This window comes from Salvelinus namaycush, chromosome 3 (assembly GCF_016432855.1).
Source record: "Salvelinus namaycush isolate Seneca chromosome 3, SaNama_1.0, whole genome shotgun sequence".
NCBI classification, from domain to species: domain Eukaryota; kingdom Metazoa; phylum Chordata; class Actinopteri; order Salmoniformes; family Salmonidae; genus Salvelinus; species Salvelinus namaycush.
In genome coordinates, this window is record NC_052309.1 from 77799478 (window position 1) to 77826691 (window position 27214).

The 27214-nt window shown below is 43.3% G+C and overlaps 1 protein-coding gene across 1 annotated transcript in view; it reads right to left on the bottom strand.

The window, feature by feature from the left end:
- The window catches only part of LOC120039480 (RNA binding protein fox-1 homolog 3-like), a 347402-nt gene that overhangs the window by 198656 nt on the left and 121532 nt on the right, over positions 1-27214 (bottom strand). The window contains exon 3 of the mRNA XM_038984889.1: positions 20362-20445. Within this exon, the coding sequence (XP_038840817.1) occupies positions 20362-20383 (22 nt within the window). The 5' untranslated portion in view covers positions 20384-20445. The remainder of the gene's footprint in view (positions 1-20361; positions 20446-27214) is intronic.

Here is a 27214-nt window from a genome sequence, read left to right on the forward strand (position 1 = left end):
GTACACAGCACATCAGTATCAACCTGTGTATTTCTGTAAGTTGTGCATATTTTGCAGCTACGTTGTCTGTCTGGGGGTAACGTTTTAATCAAGGCCCTGCACATCAGATTAATGGAGAAATTTGATAAACGTCTCATATTCGCATCTAAATCTTGCCAAGTCAGGATTTCGGCTCAGAGCAATGGGAAATGAAGAACTAGAGTGGAGACAGGATGTTCACAAAGCTTTTTTGAAGTAATCTCTTTAAAAAATGATTTTTAATCAGAATATCTGCAATATTTTCTGTGATGATTTAATTAGCGGGGAATCAAGGTGTCATCGGTTTTGAGGCATGGTCATCCAAACCTTCTCCTGCAGGTGGATCATGGGTGGCTTAGCTTTGTGATTCTAGAGCAGCAGCTGGTAGAGGTACTAGTCAGTCACTGATAAGACAGGTCTCATGCAATATTCAGTTGACCTATTTCTCAATTGAATTTGCACACTGTTAATCTTTAATTAAGCATTCCCAACAAAGACTAATTGACACCCCCTGAGATAACATATTTAAGGATATGTAATTGAGTCCACCACCCATACCTCTCTGTGGTGAGTAGAAATGCACAGAAACACACATAATTTGTTCTTAACTGACTTGCCTAGTTAAATAAAGGTTACATTTAAAATATACAATTTTAAAAACTGCCAGAGTATGCACTCTCACACACAGGGATGAGCAAAAATTACAACATACATTTACAAAATACCATTAAGATCAATGTCAATTTTTTTTAATAAATACTTGTATTTGGTAATGTACTTAATTAAAATACATACAAAAATAAATGTGCAAGTACCCGGCCTGAACAGCAACAACAGTCTCACTAAAGGTTACAAAGATGTTTTACTTGCTATGACTGTGATATGTTGTAATTTTTCGACCTATTTTTGCAAGTCACTCTAGATAAGAGTGTCTGCTAAATGACCAAAATGTACATGTGAAAATGAACATACCAAAATCAACTGCAAAGCACACTGGGTATTGTATCGGGGTGGAGTGCATTAGAATATTACTCAGCATGCTTTGCGATTGTTAATTTTTACATATACATTTATATTTAGTTAATTTATCATACTCTTTTATCACGTCATAGTGCTATCAGACTTCTGATACCAATACACGGTGAAAAGGGGGCCACAAAATGTGTACCGCTATAACAAAAAATAACCAAAAATTATATTGAAAATACAAATTACAGTGTTTTGAAAATACAAAATAAATTGGAGTGTAGTTCAGCCCAGTGTAATTCAAATTACAAAATGCGTATTTCAAATATATGTAAGAAAAATAATGCCCATCTCTGCTCACACACATGCACTGCACGCACACACGTGCATGGCCTACACACAGACCCTGCAAAGTTACATTTGAGGAAAACACAGGCGAGAGCCTAGGGCAAGGTATAACAAGGGCAAGCAATGGAAAGATAAACTTGGTAATACACTCTTGCATTGTGTACACAAAGCATACCTTCGTTTTTCATTACGCTAAAATGACTGGTGCACAGCAACCACAGACAGCAAAGTTTCATATCAAACCTAGATTGGTTGTTTTCTTGTTCCTTTTGACATTGTCACAGTCCTGGAATAATATTGATGGTGAAATTATTCTATTTATTAAGTAATCTTTGCGAGGCAGCTTTTCAATAGCATGCCGGTTCCATAACCCACCAAAGTGGCACTTTGCGGGCACATTGAACCGTGTCAATGCTAAGCGAGGCTGACACATTGGGAGATGAAAGTCTTGTCATTCATTTGCCAGTGACAACCTGTGTATGCTAATGTCCAAGCATCTTTAGCTCAAAGAGGGAGATGGCTCTGCTGTCTGCACACAGCAAGGCCTGGGAGACCAGTGCAGTCATGGGTTAGTCAGGGTCTGGTGACACTAAAGGAACCACGGTAATGGGAAAGTTATATAGACTAACAAACAGTACAACACCTTCTGACCGGGTTCTGGTCCTGTAGTCCTGCTGAGGATGAACAGATGTAGTCCTGGACACCTGGTAACCCTGCCAAACACTATATCCCGTAAACGTTGTCTCTCAATGGAATGCACCTTTGAGGGTTATTGACATACAGTTAGCTTTTCAAGTGTTCACATAGGCTATTTAGAAGGCAATAATTGCATAGTATGGATCTCTGTTTACTCAATGAATACTTGAAGGGAAAAGGGATTGATGCATTAGACTACTCTATGGTATAATTAGTGATAAATGCAAAGCTCCGGTTTTGCAGTGAACATTGAATCAGCCTCAGCCACCAAGAACGGAAAGCCATTTGCTGTTTACTTCACTGGGGCCTTGGATTTTAATATAATAGAAGTCTATCTATTTGAGTGGATTTTATTATAATAGAAGTCTATCTATTTGAGTGGATTTTAATATAATAGAAGTCTATCTATTTGAGTGGATTTTATTATAATAGAAGTCTATCTATTTGAGTGGATTTTAATATAATAGAAGTCTATTTGAGTGGATTTTATTATAATAGAAGTCTATCTATTTGAGGGGATTTAAATATAATGGAAGTATATATATTTGAGTGGATTTTAATATAATAGAAGTCTATCTATTTGAGTGGATTTTAATATAATAGAAGTCTATCTATTTGAGTTTAGGTAGTGCGGCTAAAATGTCAAAAGTGGTATCTAAAATCCACCACAACCTCTCCACATACAGTACATGTATGTGGTATGTAGGCTATATCATTAAGATTCCTCATTCCCTATTGTGTAAAGGAGTTGATTTGAACCGGTGCTTGTTAGTTTGGCTCAGGGAGATCTATATTTGATGTGGTGATCAGATGTATTACATTAGACACCTGACATGCTGATATTAGCTCCCCAGCAGCTGTCACAGGTGTGTCTGAATGATTAACTCCTAGCAGATCTGCTTTCAGATGAATATTTCATCTTCCCTTAATAGAAAACAGATGTTCTACACCTGTCTATACTGGGAGATAGGCTACTAGTAATGTATGCAATACTTACAGCTAACTACATTTAGCATGAAATATGCATCTGACACATGCCCCACAATCAAGTTTCACGAGCATATAATGGAATATCGACAGATCTCATTTGAGCAGGGTAGACTGACCTCATTGGGGGGAACTAATACAACTTCTTGCACATTCAACCGGAAAGATGCCCTGGCTGTATTTCAGTGTAAGGCGGGCGGCACTCTGGATGCCCTTTAAAACATTGACCTCTTCAATGAGTAAGGGCTGCTATGTGATTAATACAGCTAGGCATTTATTGGCTCGCCAAGGCACTTTTACCAATAGGTCACCTGCTTGACCTCGGCGCAAGCGTAGGGATCGAAACCAAGTGGAAAGGAAACTATATGGCTCAGGGTGGTAACAGCAGGCAAATGCTAAAAGGGTGGTCAAACTCCTAACCCTCCCACACACCTACACTACCGTTCAAAAGTTTGGGGTCACTGAGAAATGGCCTTGTTTTTGAAAGAAAAGCACATTTTTTGTCCATTAAAATAACATCAAATTTATCAGAAATACAGTGTAGACATTGTTCATGTTGTAAATGACTATTGTAGCTGGAAACAGATTTTTTATGGAATATCTACATAGGCGTACAGTCCTCAAATGGCAGCTTCATTAAATAGTACCAACAAAACACCAGTCTCAACGTCAACAGTGAAGAGACAACTCTGGGATGCAGGCCTTCTAGGCAGAGTTCCTCTGTCCAGTGGAAATCTTTTATTTTTATTGGCCAGTCTGAGATATGGCTTTTTCTTTGCACTCTGCCTAGAAGGCCAGCATCTCGGAGTCGCCTCTTCACTGTTGACGTTCAGACTGGTGTTTTGCGGGTACTATTTAATGAAGCTGCCAGTTGAGGACTTGTGAGGCATCTGTTCCTCAAACTAGACACTCTAATGTACTTGTCCTATTGCTCAGTTGTGCACCGGGGCCTCCCAACCCTCTTTATATTCTGGTTAGAGACAGTTTGCCCTGTTCTGTGAAGGGAGTAGTACACAGCATTGTATGAGATCTTCAATTTCTTGGCAATTTCTCGCATGGAATAGCCTTCATTTCTCAGAACAAGAATAGACTGACGAGTTTCTGAAGAAAGTCTTTGTTTCTGGCTATTTTAAGCCTGTAATCGAACTTACAAATGCTGATGCTCCAGATACTCAACTAGTCTAAAGAAGGCCAGTTTTATTGCTTCTTTAAATCAGGACAACAGTTTTCAGCAGTGCTAACATAATTGCTAAAGGGTTTTCTAATGATCAATTAGCCTTTTAAAATGATAAACTTGGATTAGCTAAGACAACGTGTCACTGGAACAGGAGTGATGGTTGCTGATAATGGGCCCCTGTATGCCTATGTAGATATTCGCTTAAAAACCTGCTGTTTCCAGTTACAATAGTCATTTACAACATGAACAATGTCTACACTGTATTTCTGATCAATTTGATGTTATTTTAATGGACAAAACATTTGCTTTTCTTTCAAAAACAAGGACATTTCTCAGTGACCCCAAACTTTTGAACGGTAGTGTATACTATTAATATATAAAGACTAACACACACACACACACACACACACACACACACACACACACACACACACACACACACACACTCACTCACTCACTCACTCACTCACTCACTCACTCACTCACTCACTCACTCACTCACTCACTCACTCACTCACTCACTCACTCACTCACTCACTCACTCACTCACTCACTCACTCACTCACTCACTCACTCACTCACTCACTCACTCACTCACTCACTCACCACTCACTCACCAATACACACACAAAGCTCTTTACTCTCGCTCACATTCACTGAGATCCACCCACATAACACACAAAGCCCAGGGCACAAAAGGTTTCTGCGGCCGGAGCACAAACAAACTAATTTGTTACCTGCCACACGGCACCTTCCAACTAACACACACACATGCATGCACGCACACACACATGTACGCAGGCACGCATACACACACACGCATACACACACACACACACTATGTCAAACAACTTTTGCCCTGTGAGCAAAAATGGATCAGACTGGTTATCAGATCCTCTACAGAAGAAACACATCTACATTGACATAACAATTAAATTGTCCATTAGATATCAACATGTATTCTAATATCTGTTTATCTGTTGACACATTTCAACAGGGACACTAGTTCAGGCTCAATCATTATAGATGTCAACATGTATTCTAATATCTGTTTATCTGTTGATACATTTCAACAGGGACACTAGTTCAGGCTCAATCATTATAGATGTCAACATGTATTCTAATATCTGTTTATCTGTTGATACATTTCAACAGGGACACTAGTTCAGGCTCAATCATTATAGATGTCAACATGTATTCTAATATCTGTTTATCTGTTGATACATTTCAACAGGGACACTAGTTCAGGCTCAATCATTATAGATGTCAACATGTATTCTAATATCTGTTTATCTGTTGATACATTTCAACAGGGACACTAGTTCAGGCTCAATCAGTGGTGGAAAAAGTACCCAATTGTCATACTTGAGTAAAAGTAAAGATACCTTAATAGAAAATGACTCAAGTTCATGTGAAAGCCACCCAGTAAAATACTATATAGAGTAAAAGTCTAAAAGTATGATTTTAAGTATACTTAAGTATCAAAAGTAAATGTAATTGCTAAAATAACTTTAGTATCAAACGTAAAATTACAAATCTAAATCTAATTCCTTATAATACTTTCCTGCAGTCAAATGACCAAATCGCCCTCTAGTGGCCTCATGGGTGGAACGTTATTAGTATTTTTCATAATTAATAAACATTATTTCAAACACGCCAAAAATCCAGTGTTTCTATGTCAAACGGTTTTGTTATATTTCAGTCTTCTGTGATGTATAGAAAGTGTAATATTGGGATTCAAACTCAAAATGGAATACATTTCTACTCTATATCTGGCATAGTACAGGGTCTTCTTTTCTAAGCTCATAACCATGTGTGTGAGGTATATACTTCTGTTTCAAAGTAGATTTGGGACCCTGATTTAGCCCACTGCAGTAGAAAGGTTGTTAAGCAAACCAGACGACACACACACACACACACACACACACACACACACACACACACACACACACACACACACACACACACACACACACACACACACACATATATATATATATATATATATATATATATATATATATATATATATATATATATATATATATATATATATATTATTTATTTACTGATAGCAAGGGGCACACTCCAACACTCAGACATAATTTACAAACAAAGCATTTCTGTTTAGTGTGTCTACCAGATCAGAGGCAGTAGGAATGACCAGGGATGTTCTCTTGATAAGTGCGTGAATTGGACAATGTTCCTGTCCTGCTAAGCATTCGAAATGTAAGGAGAACCTTTGGGTGTCAGGGAAAATGTATGGAGTAAAAAGTACATTATTTTCTTTAGGAATGTAGTTGAGTAAAAGTAAAAGTTGGAAAATATATTAATAGTAAAGTACAGATGCCATAAAAAACTACTTAAGTACTACTTCAAAGTATTTTTACTTAGTTACTTTACACCCCTGCTATAGACTTAAGTTACTTTTTGACAGAGTGGCATTGAATTCAAATGTAAAATGTAAAAGCTAGGGAACGTTTTGATTCCGATACCTAGACAAATATGACAGAGAGAGAAATTGAAAACAAATATTTTTAAACCTTTTTTCTCCTTTGATTGTGAAATACTTACTGTAAGAAATATTTTCCTCATTTACAGTGGCATTTACAGCCAAAGATATATTTCATACTCAATTATCCTTCAAGGATTTTGTGGAAAACATTATGAAGACAAACACGGAAATAAATAATGGTAGCCTACTCACTAGCATATATGACATGTACAACCCTGGTATGATGTACATGTACTGTAAAAAACAGCTGTATGTCTACCTAGCCACTTAATCATACTGTTGCACACACACACACACACACACACACACACACACACACACACACACACACACACACACACACACACACACACACACACACACACACACACACATACACATACACATACACACACACGCACGCACGCACGCACGCACGCACGCACGCACGCACGCACGCACGCACGCACGCACGCACACACATACAAACACTCATTTTCACACACATTTTCCGAGACCAAAGGAAGAGCTGACTGCAACATTTTTCACCACTTCAAAAAAGTAGCCGGTGTCAAAATGATAAATGAGGGATCATGAGGGAGAGCTGCATACTTACATTAGACTGCACAGGAGCTTCAGGAGCTTCAACACTATGGACAAACCATGCAATAGTTTCACAGCTATACCTTTTCAGTACCGGGCAAAGCCTTCTGCACAATATGAGGATTTTACACATGACAATGAATGATAGAGATGAGTCAAATTAAATGAGTAGAATTAAATGAGTAGAATCTGCAACCCGGGGGTATATGAGCTAAGATACAGACATAACCTGATGAGGGAAATGCTGTGTTCCTGGTACAGGTGTTTGCTGGTGAAAGGTTGATTAGTTATTTCCCTAAGGTGACTGCAGCACATACACATGCACACACGTCAACACAAACACTCTCACACACACACACACACACACACGGACGCACACACCTATGCACATACGCACAAACATACACAAACACACACACACACACACACAGATGTATATGGATAGCATCAGAGAAGCCGTTAGACTGTCAACAACAAAAAATGTGGGGATTTTTTTAACCATCATTAATAACATCATTTCAGCATCAGTTCAAAAATGGCTGAGGGAAGATTGATGGGTGGCGAGAGCTGGTTAATATGCGTGATTGGAATGATACAACGCCTGGTTGTTTGTTGTGAGGGGGCTTGGGCTTATACTGCAACAGCAGGTCTCTGTAGAAAATAAAAAACATGAATTCCAATAAAACAGCTATTGACATGTATGCATTGCTGTCAGTGGTGTTTTTATACATTATGATTACAAATGACGGTTAGTAAACAAATTCATTTTTTTATATTAGCTTTTTTACTATACCACTTGGCATGACCTTCTAAAAAAGGACTCAATCAAACAGACAGGAGTTCATTCATTCTCCATTTCAATATTTCTCTACTACATTTCCAGACACATACAACATGTGCAGACCTGTGTGAGATTTCCACCCGGACAACTGTTTACTTAGAGTAACAGTATCACCGATAACACAGGGATACTGGACCATGAGAAGTTACTGCACATGTACTGTCCATGTCCTTAGATCAATTACAATGTAATTACACTAGCAGACAGAAATACAACCTGGGCTGATGCTCTGTCTTCCCTGATAAGTGATAGATAAGCACCTGAGGGATGGAGAAGAGGAGACCTGGGCTGGAATACATCTCAGAGACATCCATAAATTACACAGTGGAGACCATTCCTTCAAGTGCCTTCTAACGCTATGCACCGTCCCTCGAACACTACAGGTCAGAGGGGTAACACCCTCATCCAAGCCTCTCTGACAAGACATCCAGCTGGCCATGGCAGAAGAGAAAACAGTGGAAAGTCGTTTTTGCTGTGCTACCACAAAATAAGACCTCATTCTGAGCTCCCCCGTTGTGCCTGAGTAGTTGGCATTCTGGCTGCCTCCAGACCTGTGCTAACCAATTAGTCAGTTCAATTTCGAGACTCTGATCTAGTCTAAGCTTATCAAGAGTCACTGAGTAGAGGAACTTAAATGTGTGACATCAATGTAGATGTGCGACTGTTCCTTGGTCAGGGGGAGAGAGGAGAGCAGCGTGGCGGGTTCTGACTGCTGAGAGAGAGAAGCAGCGTACAAAAGACAAAGAGATCAGCGATAAGACAGAGAAGTGCACCCATATCGACTGCTGTCAGTTAGGAGAATGTTAAGGAGTGTATTAGGGATTATAGGGGATTAGTCATATCAGATCACTGGAGGGTTATCAGAGGTCACAGCGAGCTCCTGCAGGGAGGAGTTCCCTGTTACCTCCCAGCCCCTCCAAAATGAGCCTCTGCTGCATTCCCTACCAAGCCTACTGCATGCTACAGAGAAATGCAAAAGATTAACACATACAGTCGCAGGATTTATGAGTTTGGAAAAGCAATTAAGCTTGTGATTTTTATTAGAGGCTTGATTGAGTGCTCCCACCCCAGTCTCTGGGTGCTACCTAGGTTGAGCCCCTCTCAGGAGAACGGAACGGGGCCCCACTCCAAAAATTACCATGATTTAAGATGCAAAACCAACACACATTAAAACAGCTCAGAGCTTATTGCATGCTCGCTTCCACACAAAACCAATTTAGTTTCCATTGATCGCTTTTCAAGCAATTAGATTTCCATTGATGGGAAAAGTAAAGGGTGCTTGTATGAAACGCGGAGGGTCAGTAGTTGGCCGCTGTGATTTGAACATTTATTCGAGCCATTTGACCACCTCCTCTAACCCCTGACAGATGGCTGGCTGGCTCCTTGCCCTCCGCCCTGCCCCACGTGTACGTCCCCTCCTTCCGGACAACAAATAATTCACCCAACATGAAAAAATGCCTGGCGTCAGATTATACATCCGTCTTTATTTCCAATATTGCCTCTTTGTTTCTGCAAACTTGGCTGATTTTCTAAATTGTGGAGTATTGACTGTTTCAGAGCCTGACCAAGCGAGTCTGATGTAACACATTGGAGGTAATGATATCCCAGCCACGGAAGGAAGAAGCAGTAGCTGCATGGGGCAGAACTGGACCCTGGCCAGATTCTAGAACCATTAGTCTACCCAGAGGCTTGGTTCTGTTCCGGCATGACAGGCTCACTATCACCATAACTGTAACCCAACTCAACCAGGGTTGCCACCAGATCACTCCCCCTGTGCCCAACACAGGGAGATTCCATCTTGAATCACTTTCATTCAGACATTCAAGGTCATTCCCCACTTTTCTGTGTGTTTTTTAAACATGTCTAATTTTCAACTGTCAAAGGGAGCAGTGGTAGCAGTGGCTATAAACCTGAACTGTGTGTTAAATAACGGTTCAATATTCAAAATACCCAGCAAAGGCCAATGGGTGAAAGTAGATTCAAGAAATAAAACAGGGAACACTGAATGGCATTAATGTGAAAGTAGGGAGTAATTCCCAGCGTGCTCCCAGAGGAAATCCACCTTTCGCCAAAGCTGGGGATTTTGACAAATGCCTTTCTCAACACGAGCAAAGGAGACAAATGTTACATTTAAACAGAAATACTTAATTTCCACTTTTGGTGACTTGCGGCAGATATCATTAATCAACGGAGGCCTACCACGCTCAGTGAGCCTGCTAAGAACCAGATGATCGCCCTCTTCCACTCAATCCATCAACTATGATTGGAGAAAGAAAAGGTTCAAAAATGTTGAGCCGCGCCCACGCTGGAAGAGTAATTACCCATGTGCCAGTTGCTGAGGTGTTCCAGTGACACCTCGACCCTCTGTTTAGCATGCACCAGATTACTCATGGGGTGTCAACATACCTCCAGTGACAGAGCTAGCATCTCCACCTTACTAGGCTCCTCTCACTCACTGCTCACTGTCGTCTCAGGAAGAAGAAGATAAATAGAACGTTATGAGCCTCCCAACTTCTAATGAGCAAACTCATCACCGGATCGGCCCAAGATAATGTATGCAGATGGCGCCGGAGGAGATGGCTGCCGTTTTACGGGCTCCTACCAATTGTGCTATTGTGTGTGTTTTTTCACGTTATTTGTAAATTATTTTGAACATAAGGTTTCTGCCACCGTCTCTTATGACCGAAAATAGCTTCTGGATATCAGGACAGCGACATATTTTTTCTTTAACGAGTCGCACACAAAGAATTTACTTCAGACACCCGACAAGGCCCAAATCCCCGTCATTCGCATCAAGAAGAGACGGAGATATCGGGGACGTAGGTCGGGTGCCTTGTAAGGTTCCGACGGTGAGTGAGTAATCCCCCGCTACCATTAATACTATTAGCCAACGTGCAATCATTGGATAACAAAATGGATGAGCTCCGATCAAGACTATCCTACCAACGGGACATTAAAAACTGTAATATCTATCTTTCACAAAGTCGTGGCTGAACGACAACATGGATAACATACAGCTGGGTGGGTTTTCGGTGCATCGGCAAGATAGAACAGCTGCCTCCGGTAAGACAAGGGGTGGCGGTCTGTGTCTATTTGTAAATAACAGTTGGCACACTAAATCTAATATTAAGGAAGTCTCGAGGTTTTGCTCGCCTGAGGTAGTGTATCTCATGATAAGCTGTAGGTCACTCTATTTACCAAGAGAGTTTTCATCTATATTTTTCGTAGCTGTCTATTTACAACCACAAACCGATGCAGGCACTAAGACGGCACTCAATGAGCTGTATAAGGCCATAAGCAAACAAGAAAATGCTCATCCTGAGGTGGTGGACTTTAATGCAGAGAAACTTAAATGTGTTTTACCTCATTTCTATCCGCATGTTAAATATGCAACCAGAGGAAAAAAACTCTAGACCACCTTTACTCCACACTCAGAGACGGGTAAAAAGATCTCCCTCGCCCTCCATTTGGCAAATCTGACCATAACTCTATCCTCCTGATTCCTGCATACAAGCAAAAACTCAAGAGGGAAGTACCAGTGACTTGCTCAATAAGGAAGTGGTCAGATGACACAGATGCTAAGCTAAAGGACTGTTTTGCTAGCACAGACAGGAATATGTTCCGGGATTCTTCCGATGGCATTGAGGAGTACACCACATCAGTCACTGGCTTTATCAATAAGTGCATCGATGATGTCGTCCCCACAGTGAACGCACGTACATAAGCCAACCAGAAGACATGGATTACAGGCAACATCCGCACTAAGCTAAAAGGTAGAGCTGCTATTTTCAAGGAGCGGGACTCTAACCCGGACGCTTATAAGAAATCCCGCTATGCCCTCCAAAGAACCATCAGGCAGGCAAAGCGTCAATACAGGACTAAGATTGAATCGTACTACACCGGCTTCAACACTCATCGGATGTGGCAGTGCTTGCAAACTATTACAGACTACAAAGGGAGGCACAGCCGCGAGCTGCCCAGTGACACGAGCCTACCAGACGAACTAAATAACTTCTATGCTCGCTTCGAGGCAAGCAACACTGAAGCATGAGAGCATGAGAGCATCAGCTGCTCCGGACGACTGTATGATCACGATCTCTGTAGCCAGCGTAGGTAACAACACATCTGCCACGCTGATCCTCAACACGGGGGCCCTCCAGGGGTGCGTGCTCAGTCCCCTCCTGTACTCCCTGTTCACCCATGACTGCATGGCCAAGGATGACTCCATCACCATCATTAAGTTTGCCAACGACACAACAGTAGTAGGCCTGATCACCGACAATGACAGCCTATAGGGAGGAGGTCAGAGACCTGGCAGTGTGATGCCGGGATAACAACTTCTCCCTAAATGTGATCAATACAAAGGAGATGATTGTGGAATACAGAAAATGGAGGACCGAGCACGCACCCATTCTCATCAACGGGGCTGTAGTGGAGCAGGTTGAGAGCTTCAAGTTCCTTGGTGTCCACATCACCAACTTACTGTCATGGTCCAAACACACAAGACAGTTATGAAGAGGGCACGACAACGCCTATTCCCCCTCAGGAAACTGAAAAGATTTGGCATGGGTCCTCAGATCTTCAAAACGTTATACAGCTGCACCATCGAGAGCATCCTGACTGATTGCATCACAGCCTGGTATGGCAACTACTTGGCCTCCGACCGCAAGGCACTAAAGAGGGTAGTGCGTACAGCCCAGTACTTCACTGGGGCCAATCTTCCTGCCATTCAGAACCTTCATACAAGGTGGTGTCAGAGGAAGGGTTAGGGTTAAAAATATATAGGGAAATGTGTGTGATGTTAGAAAAGAGCTGAACCTGAGGGTTGTTTGAAGGGGACCAACACACAGAGACAATAACAGTAAAGCAAACAGGCCTTTGCACCGGTGCTTCTTGCCTCCCTAGTGATACATGCCAGAGATAACAGCTTCATTTCAACCTCAGCACTTTTACTGTACTGTCCAAGACATTCACTGTGTCAATGTATCAACGCACCACCATGCTAGTCACTCTCCACTGCGACAACTCTCAATTTCTCCTATGATAGAAGTCCTGAGAGGTGGCATGCTCTAGCTTCCACACATCCCGCCTTCCTGTGATCCGTCTCTGGTCTTTGGAGACCAGCCTGGCTGTTAGTGTGTGAGGGGACGGGTCAGAGGGCCAAATGTGTGATTGAATCCTTCATAGTGGGACGAACGAGAGGGTTGGATTTCTCTCCACTGTGATTCTGCCGTGGCGGCACGCTTTTCCCTCAGCGAAGAGATCTATCTCCTCATTCACTTTCAAAGGCAGCTAGCTTCATTATGACACGATCCAACACTCAAAACAACAAGAATCCTCTGATACCTCTCCATATTGGCCATGAACCAGAGAGAAAATACATTTACACATTTCAGACCATCCCAGTTGTTGTTATTCAATACACCAGCCAAAACAAACACTAGCCTATTCAGTGGCTAGTCTCTATCATTTCACTATCCTAATCAAGCTCACAATGTGAACAGGAAGCTTTCCATGTTGGCAGAGGCTTCCCCTGGTAAAGCTGTGTGTGGTAGAGCCTGACACTGTCATGGCTGGGGGACGCTGGATAGGGGGCGCTGGATAGGGGGCACTGGATAGGGGGGGGGGGGAACCAGGCAGGTCAGAGCGCTGGACTATGATTAACACTGACATCAGGGAGACACCACCTGCATCTGTGGGGGTCAGGGGGCGTAAAGGGTAACTGTTCAGAGAACATGGCAGAGAGAGAGAGAGAGCACAGATCTCTACCCTACATTCTCAGTCCCATCTGTTATGATGAGGAATGCTAGTTTGGATGAAATTACATGTTTTTATTGTGTGCTTAAAATGATATAGCTTAATATTCAATTTTCCACATCCAGAGGAAGTTGCACCTCTTTTGCATTCACGGCACCACCGTCTGCAGTGTTATGACAGCAGATCTTCTGAGCTTATGCATCTTACACATGAGTAATGATCCTCCAACTTCAAAACAACACCAGTACACTTATGCAGAGGAAGAAGACAGTGGAACGGATATACACAGGCAAGTTTCTTCTTATCCTCAGGGAAGTCAGAATGAAATGTGCTTTTATCATGTGTCATAAGCACTGCTCATGCCCCCCCCCCCCACCACACACCCCTACTTCCACCCCCTCGCTCATATCCATGTTGAACCCCGCGTCAAAAAATATTGGCAAACGTTGTAATTACGTGTGGAGTATCTCACAGCCCTTACATGGCTCGGGGGTTCAATCAGTGGCAGGCCTGATATTCCGGCTTTATCATATTTTAGTTTTATTCGAGGACGGTGGCAGCAGCAGGCCTCCAGTCAGCCATAATTGAAACGAGGGGAGGAAGGAGGAAGATGTAGAGGCTCTATGCCCCGCTCCTTGTAATCAAGCCCTTACTCCTGTGTGCTTTGCCCATTTTTCAAAGTGAAATATACTCGCAATCTGTATCGTAATACGTCGCCAGTCGCTCCTTCCTCCAGCCCAGAGCCTAGGGGTAATTAGGCATGAGAAAGTGTGCTTTTGAGATGAGGAAGAACCGAGCATTAAGGCTGTTCATGTAACACAACTGGGCCATGGATGTTGCCTGGCATATACAAAACATTCAATTAACAGGTTTACACGATGAGGCACATTAAATTGTCACACTCCTATATTCACTCTGCATTATTCAATAATTTGGTGCTCGGGCAATGTATTCTGTTTGATTCTCTGCATTATCTGTTCAGCTGAATTCCATACATGTGAATGTGATATGCGGCTGGTTGGATTGGGAGGGGGAGAATGGTGAGAAAGCGGCACCGGGGGACTGATAGAGAAGTTGATGTATGATCCCTGGTGGCTGGGCTTATTTGAGGCGTGGAGCTGGGCAGGTGATTCAGAGGCGCCGGCTCTTTAAACAGTGTAATGAGCCAGAGAGGATGCTGCCTTCTCTCTCGTTCCCTCCATTCCTCTCTCTCTCTCTCTCTCTCTCTCTCTCTCTCTCTCTCTCTCTCTCTCTCTCTCTCTCTCTCTCTCTCTCTCTCTCTCTCTCTCTCTCTCTCTCTCTCTCTCTCTCTCTCTCTCTCTCTCTCTCTCTCTCTCTCTCTCTCTCTCTCTCTCTCTCTCTCTCTCTCTCTCTCTCTCTCTCTCTCTCTCTCTCTCTCATCACACTGCTCCACAACAGTAGGCTGAGGCTGGGGTTTTTACGAGGGTCAGTCCTCACCCTGCCTGGCCACGCTACTCTCAGGAAGTCCCTGCTGTTGCCTCTGCTGCTGGGCTCTCTGGGGAATACCTCACCACACGGCGCTGTGCAACGCTGAGCGGAGCGGTGCAGAGCCCAGTGCATGCACCCACGCTGTCACACAACGGCAGCGGTAAAGGGTCCAACAAGCATTACCACAGAGCAGGACACAAAGGGCAGCACGGCAGGGGATGACCCCTTCCAGCTGGCACACTGACACACACCGGGAAATACTGGTGTGTGTGTGTGTGTGTGTGTGTGTGTGTGTGTGTGTGTGTGTGTGTGTGTGTGTGTGTGTGTGTGTGTGTGTGTGTGTGTGTGTGTGTGTGTACATGCATGTGTGTGTTTAAGCATAATGTAAGTGTGTAAGTGTAAGTGTGAGCACATAATTAGTGTAAGTATGTATGAAAGTGTGAGCGTGTGTGTTTGAGTACATGTGTGCTGTGTTTTATGTGATGGATAGCATACTAAGGCCCCTCACAGCATCACAGGCAGGCACCCCGTTGGGGATACAGAGACGAGAGGGGAGGGCTACGACACACAGCTCTTCATTGATGCTGATAATATATAAATGCATGCACACATGGATGCTGCTCCAAAATAGACAAACACATACATCAATTTCCAAATCTAACACATTTGAAATTCAAATGCCCGAGCACATTTTTTACAATATGTCTCATTTCTCTCGCCGTAATCTAAAAAGAGGACTGAACATTGGAGGGAAAGAACAAATGCTGTTTGGAATTTAATATGATGCATTTGGTTTGTGGCGTGTTGTTGTTTCCCCCTTTCCTGTAAATCACAGGTGTGTGGAGGGACTGAGGCTGTAGCCCAGGGCTTGTTGCTGCTGACAGGTTCAGTGTTTCAGGACTTCACTCCTTTTCAATGACACTTCTGAATTGAGAAGCAGAGGGAGAAAAAAGAGGTTTCTGCTGGAGGTTGAATTAAAGAGGCTCTCTCTCCCTCTTTTTTTTCGGTGGCGTTTAAAATCAATTCATTCAGTGGACTGCTGACACAGCCAGGCCCGGAGAGCCTAGGATTTATGGCTCCCTCTAATGGGCATGCTCTGAACCAAAGCCCTGCCGTCAGCACAATCCAGCTAGCCGCCCGCCCGCTCCCTCGCTCCTCACTTTTAAAGACACAGGCCCCCCCCTCCGTCCTCCTCCTCTCCCCCAATCCCCGCCACTGTGGAGGAGCTCCTACGGCCATGCGAGGGGGCTGAGGAAAAACTGCCGGTGGTAACACAGGAGGAATTTTGAAAATCGGTGAAATCTAAACTATTAATCACAAAGTAAGCTAATTATGAGTGAGAGACCAAGAAGACGATGGAGAGAAAGAAAGAGAGAGAATGGAACAGAGGAAGAGATACTCAACAATTCCATTTTGAATTTAGAAATGTATTGGGTCTTTACTTTGAAAGGACCATAATTTCACAAAGTTTGAATCGCATATTCTGATTAAAATCGATGCATTGCTATTGGTAAGGTGTATTTAGAGTTAAAAATAATTTCAAATGTAAAACCTCTAACGTCAATAAGAAGATTTTAGTACTGTCTATCTACCAATTCCACAAGTGGTATTTCTTATGGAGTGGTCTATAATTTGGTTCTTTATCCATTAACTTGTCTGACCTGTGGGGTGTATGTGGTCGCTACATATTCATATATTCATAACCTAGTATAGTGTCAGAGTGTCAGGAACAATTTATGACTGAAGGAAAAAATACGATTGAAAACACTAGCCCATGAGCCCAGCCAGTGTGAGATGTATATAACAGATGATTGCCTGAATTGTGATGACTAGCACAAGTCATTCCCTCAACTCTGCCCATCATCAACACAGTGTTACATCCAGGTGTGTGTGTGTCCATCCGTGTATGTGTGTCTGGGACAGAGAGAAGCACCGTATATAAAATAGAAAGAGATGGAGAATCAGAACCCAATGGAGAAAAGGAAGAGAGAGAGAGGGGGAAATCATTTGAGATGTGAGGAAATGTGTTGCTGTACAGGGGTGGTATAATAGCAGAATAGATGGTGTTCTGCCGCAGGGCCTGAGGAGGAGAGAGTCCCTGTATAACCTACAACTTCTCAATCTTTTCAATGTTGATCTGCCACTACAGTGATACCAGAGATAGAAATAACAACCTTTACAGCAGCCCCACAGCTCCTGATCCACGTCTACCACCAGCTAACATCCCTATGAGGTCAATGTATTACTGCCACTGAATTACCCCTCACGTTACTCCTATTCTCCAGCTACCACTACAGTCAGCCATAACTGACCATTTGGCCGGCTTCATTATGAAGCCATGCATGGAGAATCCAGCTCAGTCTCTAGCCGTCACATTCAATTTCAAAATACAACTCACCCCCCAAATCCCCACCATTTCTCCCTTAGTTAAGTTCAACCTTCTCCTTGTTTGATAAAATATGATGTGATTAAAATAGATTACACACCTTGTTAGCGGAGTGTTCCATATTTGATACGGCGGTGCTTTGAGACAGCCAACCTCGTCCATGATTCAAAGCGATTGTGGCCTTGTTCTGTGGCTATTTGTTTAATAAGCCCTGCTACATCAGTGGACCTTTTAAGTGAACAGACTCCCCTGCAGCAAAGGCAAAGATCAATACACACACCTGGAGAAAAAAAATAACGGCCAAGGATTTTCTATCCCGGCCCCTTTTATATAGTGAAATAAGAGCAGGAAGATAATCAGTGTGGCTGTAACAATCATAGCCGCAAAAACAGACAGAGGGGAAGTGGCCTATTTTTGAAGGAATCCCACAGGTCAACCATGCAGAGTCAGATGTTTAGGACCGGTTAGACCACCACGGACCAGATGCCTCACACTAAGCCTAGCTAACAGTTGAACCAGTTATATTATCTCTTGAAGGAATATTATAAATACAAGGAGAAAGTCTTTGTGGCTAAATGAACTCATTGTTATCTCCATCTTCTCCGCCTGCTGATTGAAAGCTTCTAGTGTGATGGCTGATTGGGGAAGCCTTCCATTTGTACCAATATAGCACACTGGGACTTCACATCCAGGAGTAATACAGAGTCATATTTCCTAGAAATGAGTGAAAAGAAGCTCTTCAGAGGTCTGCTGACACACAGAGAAGAACAAAGTGCGCAGGAGGGAGAAATCTAATATTGTAGTCAATGAGCTCTGTTTGACAGGGGACGAGACTCGAGTTGCCTTGAAAACAAATTTTCATTATACTTATATTGTGATTATATAAGAAAGTCTAACTAGAGGCCAAGGTAAATTAGAGCCAATTAGTAACATATTATCTGTTTTAAACAGCGGCAAATGAACAGGCTCTAGAACTCAAGTGTGTATTTCATAAATCATTGGAATGTTACACCGGTTGAGAATGCAAATAGATTAGGCTATTTGATTAAAATCTTATATCATAACATTTGGGGAGCCTTTTTGTTTATACTTGTTTTTCATCAGCGTGAAGCTGCATTTTGGCTCCTGTTTCGTGTATGAGCAGAGTTAGCAGCGCTGTGTGAGGGCAGTTTGGGGGGGAAACACAACACCCACCAGCTAGCACAGGAGCACTGGATGTCCATCATTACCACACCACACCGCTGATCACCGCAATAATATAGAACTATAACCAAGCAATTAGACTAATGGAAAAAAGCACTCTTTATCCCAGTGTGATGTGGTAAGGTGCAATGGGCGCTCCTCTTGGGCCTCGCCGGTGGAAACTAGAGGCTGGAGGTTGTGGAGTGGAAAGGTAATGGCAGAGAGAGAGAGAGAGAGAGAGAGAGAGAGAGAGAGAAGGAGGCACGGGAGGTGAGGAGAGAGGAGGTAATGGCAGAGAGTGAGAGAAGAGAGAGAGAGAGCGAGAGAGGCAGGGGAGGTGAGGAGAGGAGAGAGGAGGTAATGGCAGAGTGAGAGAGCTAGAGAGATAGAGAGAGAGAGAGGTAGGGGAGGTGAGGAGAGAGAGAGCAAGAGAGAGAGAGCGAGAGAAAGAGAGAGGCAGGGCAGGAGAGAGGATTTTTATTTTATTTTGTTATTTCACCTTTATTTAACCAGGTAAGCTAGTTGAGAACAAGTTCTCATTTACAACTGCAACCTGGCCAAGATAAAGCAAAGCAGATGCAATGGCAGAGAGAAAGAGGGGCAGGAGAGGGGAGGAGAGAGGATATACTGGCAGAGTGAGAGGGGCAGGAGAGGGGAGGAGAGAGAAGGCCCATTGATCCTCAATGCCACCTGCTGTATGGCTCCTGCGAGGCCAGCCAGGGGAGCAGGGAACACACACATGGGCGCCTGCCTGGGCCACGGCCATATGGATGAAAGCCTTGTGGAGGAGCCGAGCTAGTCTTCCGCTATCTGACCACATCAGGTTGATTGACTGTCTTGAAGTTGGTGTTTTAAAGAAGTACACACAAAGGTGTAATGACAGAGGATACACACATGCAGAGAAACAGGTACAGAGAGAGCGAGTATGGGTGTGTGTGTGTTTGTGTAATAGAGAGACTATAAGAGTGTGTGTGTGTGTGTGTGTGTGTGTGTGTGTGTGTGTGTGTGTGTGTGTGTGTGTGTGTGTGTGTGTGTGTGTGTGTGTGTGTGTGTGTGTGTGTGTGTGTGTGTGTGTGTGGACAAGTTTAACTATACTTGTGGGGACCAGCAGTCCCCACAAGAATAATAAACAAACACACATTTGACCAACTGGGGACATTTTGTTCGTCCCCACAAGGTCAAATGCTATTTCTAGGGGGTTTAGGCTTAAGGTTAGAATTAGTGCTAGGGTTAGAATTAGGTTTAGGGTTAGGAGCTAGGGTTTATTTTAGGGTTAGGGTACGGGTATGGGTTAGGGGTTAAGGAAAATAAGATTTTGAATGGGACTGAATTGTATGTCCCCACAAGGTTAGTTGCGCAAGACTGTGTGTGTGTGTGTATTTGTGTGTAATAGAGAGACAGGTAGAGAGAGAACAGGTGTGTGTGTGTGTTGGAGAGAGAGAGGCAGAGGGACGTACCTGCCCAGCTGGGGGTCTCCATGTACAGGTAACGCCGGACGGGCCAAAGCTGGGTGATTCACTCACTGTTGATACTAACGAACCCTGTAGACACAAGGCAAAACATCCTCAGTTTAGACAGGAGGACCAAGGCAGGCAGTTGCAGACATTTACATTTCTCAGACATTTACAACTAGTCAAATGTGTGTGTTTATTTGCTTGCGCATGTGTGTCCCTGCCTGCCTGCTTGCTTGCGTGCGTGTGTGTTGTTTAAGTGAGTGAGTGCTCTCCTACTGTGAATGTTTCTGCTGAGCTGTGTATCTGAGCAGGCCTCAGGTTGGCTGGGGCCCAGCAGCCCAGCCGGTGAACCACAGAGAAAACTGCATTGATTTCATCCCCCCAGAAATCCCATCTCGCTGAGCCCGCCTTCTCACCCCGCCCTCCTCCCAATTAAGCATTTGCAGGGAGCCATGCCAACACAATTTGTCATTTATCAAAAGTAATTAAAAGCAATTTCTTCTCTCTTGTTGATTGGGAATTGACTAATTGTTGAGACTGTACAAATGGGGATAAATAAACCAGGGAATGGATGATTTTTACATAAACTTGAAGGAAAGCATAAACACTGTAAAATGAGTCCTCGACATCTGGCTCTGTGATTCCTCTCAACATGATTATGACTGCAAAAACTGAACCAGTTGTTCATGACATTCTGATATACAACAAGTCAATGCCAGTAAATAATATATTAGAAACAACATATTGACTAACTGACTTAAAGAGTTCTGCTGCTAGAAATAGAGAGGGGCTGGTAAGAACAACTATGGCTGGTTTTCTGTCAAGACGAGACATATCCCACTGGGCACAATTCAACGTTAATTCCACATTGGTTCGACGTAAATTCATTAAAATGAAGTGGAAACATCGTTGAGTCAACCAGTGGGCGCCCAGTGGGATGTTTCCCCGGATGGACCAACAAAGATATTTAATTTGGTAAATATCAACATTTAAGCCCGATATTCATAAAAAAACACAAGATAGCAGGCAAGGCAACCTGGGGAGGGAAAACCAAAGACCATTCAGCAGCAGAGGTTAGAGTTCGTCTGTTCAGTGAAACCAAGCAATACCATTTCAACATTATCGGTAACAACCCCTGAATGCACCATTACCTTCTATAAGGGCAGAATTAAATGTCAGAATTGATTTGGGGAGGGAGGGCTGAGATATAAGCGGGCAGCTCTGGCGACCATTTTGTTCCAGCGCGGCCCTGTATTTGGTCTCCCTGGATCATTAGCAGACGAAGCAGAGAGAAGAGCTGGAAACACATGAAGGAGGTGTGGGCACCCATCACAACTGTCTCCAGTGACAGGGGATAAAATAAAAAACAGGGAAGAAAGAAAGAGTGAGAGAATCCAAAATGAAAAAGGAACTATGCACGCAGAATGCCATAGGAGTTCTTTAAATGTCCCACTGCTTTGTAAATCAGTTAGTTAGCTAAACAAATACCTGGCTTTGTTCTGAGCGGATCACTTTACTAACCAATAATTCTTTCGGTGCCAACAAATGGAGCCGTTGCTTCAATGAGACAATTAGATTATCCCTTTGAAGGCTGCAGTTGGACAAGCAAGTCTATCATTGCCTGCGAACACAAAAATAATTGGGCAACAGTGGGAAAAGTGTGATATTCACGCCTCTACTGAGACTGAACCATGCCTGGAATATCTAATGGAGCCTTTCACTCTCTCCTGCCTTGTTTGGATTCCCATTCATCATGAAAAACTCAATTACTTATGTTCCCTAACATGCATGGTTATTAATGCTCTAATTATGCTTCTCCCTCTAATCTTTTGCCTTGCAATTTGGGTGATATACCGTATGTGTGAACAACATGGCAGGTCCCATAGAAGTGAAAGCTGAATTAGGAATTGTTGTGCTATAAAGCAGCTTCTCTTGGGAGCCATCGGCGAGATAGAGAGAGCCTGTCATTGGTTGTCTATACATGGGGATTTATGTAAGCCCACTGAGCATGTGTGTGCATATGCGTTCTCCCTAAGTATGTCATGTATGCACAGGGCTGAATAATCAGTTGCTAATACAGTTACCCACTAATATTATATAGCTAACAGCTCATAGCATTCCAACATGATAACATGATTTAATCAAACCCCAAACTAGCCCCCTATCACTTCCTCTGGTTCCTATTAAGTCGGCCCTGACAGCTTTAGAGGAGTGAAATCATTTGGGAGGTTTTGAAGATGCCTGTGAGAGCCTTGGGGAGCCCCTGCAGAGTGGCTGTGGAGGCCCTGTACTGCCTGCAGCCATGACTGTTCTTCAAGGCTTCTCCTCTGAGCATTTTTACAACAGCACAAATTAGGAGGAAGGAATGCCTCTGTCAGTGCAGCCCAGACAGCCAACTTGGGCAGAAACTTGGATGACAATGAAGAAACGGAGGGCGTCATAAACTGCGGAAAATAAGCTCTCACTTTCAAACGTTTACGGCAGCTCAAATATCTAATGATACCTCTCATAGCTTTTAATCTTTAATGTGAAAAATTAATCATCCCATTCATTATTTTAATAGCTGTCATTTTTCTCTCCCTAAAGTGATGATTTATAACCATTAAGCCCCGCGTCAGCTTGTGTGAGAGGGATTTATAGTAATGTTTGCACCAGGTAGCCTCCAACCATATTTCATTACTCTGACAAGCCATTAAAATGCCCTGATGATTAAACAACAGCTCTGAGGTCAGTGTGTATGGCTGTTAACTTACACTGTATACTCCAGGCTGGGGATTGAGACAGACACACCGCCTCTCTTCTCTCCTTCCAGACTGTGTGTGAATGTATGGATGTTGTGTATCTCATTCTATACAGTGGGGGGGATGAGAGAGTCACTACCACTGAGGGAGATTGGTATAAAGATACACCAGAGATTCAAAGATATTGCTGTGTTACTGGGCGACTAGAGCCGTGGTGCTTTTTGCTAAAGAGGTTTTGCACCATGAATGAGACTAGGTAGATATGTTAAAGGAACTGTGGAAGCAAAACATTGAGTAGTTTTTTTATTTGGTGATGGAGACGAGGTTGTGCTTTGAGTGGCATAGACCTAACTCGCCAATGTTGCTTGGGAAAAAGCAGCCCACAAAATGGATCCAGTAGGAGGAGAGGAGAGGAGGAGAGAGGAGGGGGGGAGATGAGGGGAGGAGAGTGAACGGCAGGCCTGGAAGAGCTACGTAGCTGGGGGAGGATTTACCTCCCCTGCATGTTCTATGATACATACACGTCTAATATCCAGGGTCCAGCGGTCACAATTGATCACCGATGCTGTGTCTGACACTGACTGACAGCGGCTGTAATTGCTATGTTTGCTTTGGGAGTAGAGCAGGGGAACAGAGCAGGGCCGAGCGGTCCAAACACACTGGGCTCCCTCACTGCATTACTACAGCCCAAAACCCCAGGAGCCCCACTCTGGACATTACATCATAGATTGGACTACACATAGCTGAGGACAAGGGAAAAGTGTCTGATACTGGATGTGTGAAGAATATACAAGGACATTGTCAAAACTTTGGTTGTGGTGTTGGATGACTCCATTTTTTATACATGTTTATCTAACAACATCTGTTATTGTACATATTTTTTTTAATCAGATGCCATTTAAAATCCTGTGTTGATATCTTTGTGTCTAGGCTGCATGTCAGTCATGTTTTCAGAGAATAGTTTTTGTCTATCGGTTCTCTCATTTAATGTCTGTGGTACCTGTGCTGTACGTCTAGCTCTCTAGATCCCTTTACAGCAGTGGTATTCAAAGTCGGGGTTGCTGGGGAACTGCAATGGAAAAATATACGTTTTTTGAGAACTATAAATTCGATTTTATGGTTGTGTCATTAGATTTGGGGTGGGGTCGTGAGAAATTATTGTGAAAAAGATTGAATACCATTTGTTTGAATACCATTTGTTTGAATGCCATTGGTTTGAATACCATTGGTTTGAATGCCATTGGTTTGAATACCATTTGTTTGAATACCATTTGTTTGAATACCATTTGTTTGAATGCCATTGGTTTGAATACCATTGGTTTGAATGCCATTGGTTTGAATGCCATTGGTTTGAATACCATTTGTTTGAATACCATTTGTTTGAATGCCATTTGTTTGAATACCATTTGTTTGAATGCCATTTGTTTGAATGCCATTGGTTTGAATGCCATTGGTTTGAATACCATTTGTTTGAATGCCATTTGTTTGAATGCCATTGGTTTGAATGCCATTGGTTTGCAGGCTATAGCATAGCATACATGTAGAAGAGAATATATCAGCTCCTTTCAAATGAGTTAGAGAAAAATACTGTTGTTTTGTCCCTGATGAAAAGCAGAGAAATGCATCTCATTTGCAATGGTTAACACAAATGTAGGCATACGAATGTTAATTACCACTACAAATACAACAGTGGTAACAATGAAAAATCGACTTACACATGTAGCGTGATGCCATTCCCAATAACACTTTTGTCTACGTGAAACAGGATGTTTAGCACCCAGCTGTAGTGTGAAGCTGTGAATGCATGATGAAATGGTACTTGTAACTCAGAGTATTTTCTTTTGCAACTTTGCAAGTTTTTTATCTATCGGCAAGGCACATGAAATCCCAACTGGTCAGACTCTAGGCTTCTGATGCTTGGCTTTAGTCATGAATCAAACCACTGCTGAAATGAAAGCAGTTTAGAAGGCTGCCAAGATTCTACTCAAACAAGTTAGTGATTAAAAATACATGTCAAAATAATATTTTTGTGACAACAAGTTCTCCCAAATTCTTGTTGAACTACTAATGTTCCCGGCAATGACTTCAAAGGGGAAATTAAATATTAAAGCTATTATCTAAGACTCTCTTAATGTTATCTAAGGTTAAGTTATATACACTGCTCAAAAAAATAAAGGGAACACTTAAACAACACAATGTAACTCCAAGTCAATCACACTTCTATGAAATCAAACTGTCCACTTAGGAAGCAACACTGATTGACAATAAATTTCACATGCTGTTGTGCAAATGGAATAGACAAAAGGTGGAAATTATAGGCAATTAGCAAGACACCCCCAAAAAAGGAGTGATTCTGCAGGTGGTGACCACAAACAACTTCTCAGTTCCTATGCTTCCTGGCTGATGTTTTGGTCACTTTTGAATGCTGGCGGTGCTCTCACTCTAGTGGTAGCATGAGACGGAGTCTACAACCCACACAAGTGGCTCAGGTAGTGCAGTTCATCCAGGATGGCACATCAATGCGAGCTGTGGCAAAAAGGTTTGCTGTGTCTGTCAGCGTAGTGTCCAGAGCATGGAGGCGCTACCAGGAGACAGGCCAGTACATCAGGAGACGTGGAGGAGGCCGTAGGAGGGCAACAACCCAGCAGCAGGACCGCTACCTCCGCCTTTGTGCAAGGAGGTGCACTGCCAGAGCCCTGCAAAATGACCTCCAGCAGGCCACAAATGTGCATGTGTCAGCATATGGTCTCACAAAGGGTCTGAGGATCTCATCTCGGTACCTAATGGCAGTCAAGCTACCTCTGGCGAGCACATGGAGGCCTGTGCGGCCCCACAAAGAAATGCCACCCCACACCAGACTGACCCACCGCCAAACCGGTCATGCTGGAGGATGTTGCAGGCAGCAGAACGTTCTCCACGGCGTCTCCAGACTCTGTCACGTCTGTCACATGTGCTCATGTGCTCAGTGTGAACCTGCTTTCATCTGTGAAGAGCACAGGGCGCCAGTGGCAAATTTGCCAATCTTGGTGTTCTCTGGCAAATGCCAAACGTCCTGCACGGTGCTGGGCTGTAAGCACAACCCCCACCTGTGGACGTCGGGCCCTCATACCACCCTCATGGAGTCTGTTTCTGACCGTTTGAGCAGACACATGCACATTTGTGGCCTGCTGGAGGTCATTTTGCAGGGCTCTGGCAGTGCACCTCCTTGCACAAAGGCGGAGGTAGCGGTCCTGCTGCTGGGTTGTTGCCCTCCTACGGCCTCCTCCACGTCTCCTGATGTACTGGCCTGTCTCCTGGTAGCGCCTCCATGCTCTGGACACTACGCTGACAGACACAGCAAACCTTTTTGCCACAGCTCGCATTGATGTGCCATCCTGGATGAACTGCACTACCTGAGCCACTTGTGTGGGTTGTAGACTCCGTCTCATGCTACCACTAGAGTGAGAGCACCGCCAGCATTCAAAAGTGACCAAAACATCAGCCAGGAAGCATAGGAACTGAGAAGTTGTCTGTGGTCACCACCTGCAGAATCACTCCTTTTTTGGGGGTGTCTTGCTAATTGCCTATAATTTCCACCTTTTGTCTATTCCATTTGCACAACAGCATGTGAAATTTATTGTCAATCAGTGTTGCTTCCTAAGTGGACAGTTTGATTTCACAGAAGTGTGATTGACTTGGAGTTACATTGTGTTGTTTAAGTGTTCCCTTTATTTTTTTGAGCAGTGTATATAATGCCGACCTTCACAACTATTTTACGTAATAGAGTCCAATTTTGGAGGAGGAACATGATCAAGGGGGAACTGATCCGGTATGTAGACCCACAACCTATGTGACATACTCCATTAATTTCATACTCCTTTGTGGACCACATTATGCATAGAATGTTCTGGATACCATATGTAATCGGTAACACCCTGTATTTCACCTCGGTCTAGTTTGATTTCTCTGCTGCTGGCTGTCTCTATCTGGCATGATATTCACAGACTAGGCCTGGTGTACCAACATCATAATGATTACTTTCACCTTGTAGCTGGAGTTGTGCTGTTCTGAATGTGAAATATCATTGCAGCCACTGCACCCGATACCATAACCTCAATCACTACTGTTTACCCAAC